The sequence below is a fragment of the Eurypyga helias genome, unplaced genomic scaffold, assembly GCF_000690775.1.
Source record: "Eurypyga helias isolate BGI_N326 unplaced genomic scaffold, ASM69077v1 scaffold34851, whole genome shotgun sequence".
In the NCBI taxonomy this organism is placed as follows: domain Eukaryota; kingdom Metazoa; phylum Chordata; class Aves; order Eurypygiformes; family Eurypygidae; genus Eurypyga; species Eurypyga helias.
This window is the reverse complement of record NW_010230764.1, coordinates 1,888-2,145: the sequence shown is the minus strand read 5'-3', so window position 1 is coordinate 2,145 and position 258 is coordinate 1,888. Positions and strand designations below refer to the sequence as shown.

At 59.7% G+C, this 258-nt stretch overlaps 1 protein-coding gene across 1 annotated transcript in view; it reads right to left on the bottom strand.

The window, feature by feature from the left end:
- LOC104516512 (peptidyl-prolyl cis-trans isomerase FKBP10-like) overlaps positions 1-258 on the bottom strand; it is a gene marked incomplete at its 3' end in the record, with an annotated part of 1,421 nt that overhangs the window by 676 nt on the left and 487 nt on the right. Inside the window, exon 2 of the mRNA XM_010160851.1 lies at positions 33-222. Within this exon, the coding sequence (XP_010159153.1) occupies positions 33-222 (190 nt within the window). The remainder of the gene's footprint in view (positions 1-32; positions 223-258) is intronic.

Below are 258 nucleotides of genomic sequence, written 5' to 3'. Positions count from 1 at the left end.
TGAGGATGCATCCCAGTGCCGGTACCCCATACCTGGAGTCGAAGGGAGTGCCATCCAGCAGCGTGCCGTTGTAGTGGTACCGCACGAAGTCCGAGTTCTCCACCGTGCGGTTGCAGCGCTCCGGTTTGGAGAGGGTGGTGATCTGCAGCTTGTCGTCCTTGTTCCAGATGTCCAGCATGATGACGTCGAAGTACAAGGTGGCATCTGGGGGGATGAGCCCCGCTAAAGGGGCAGCAGCGAGGACACAGCACCTTAGGT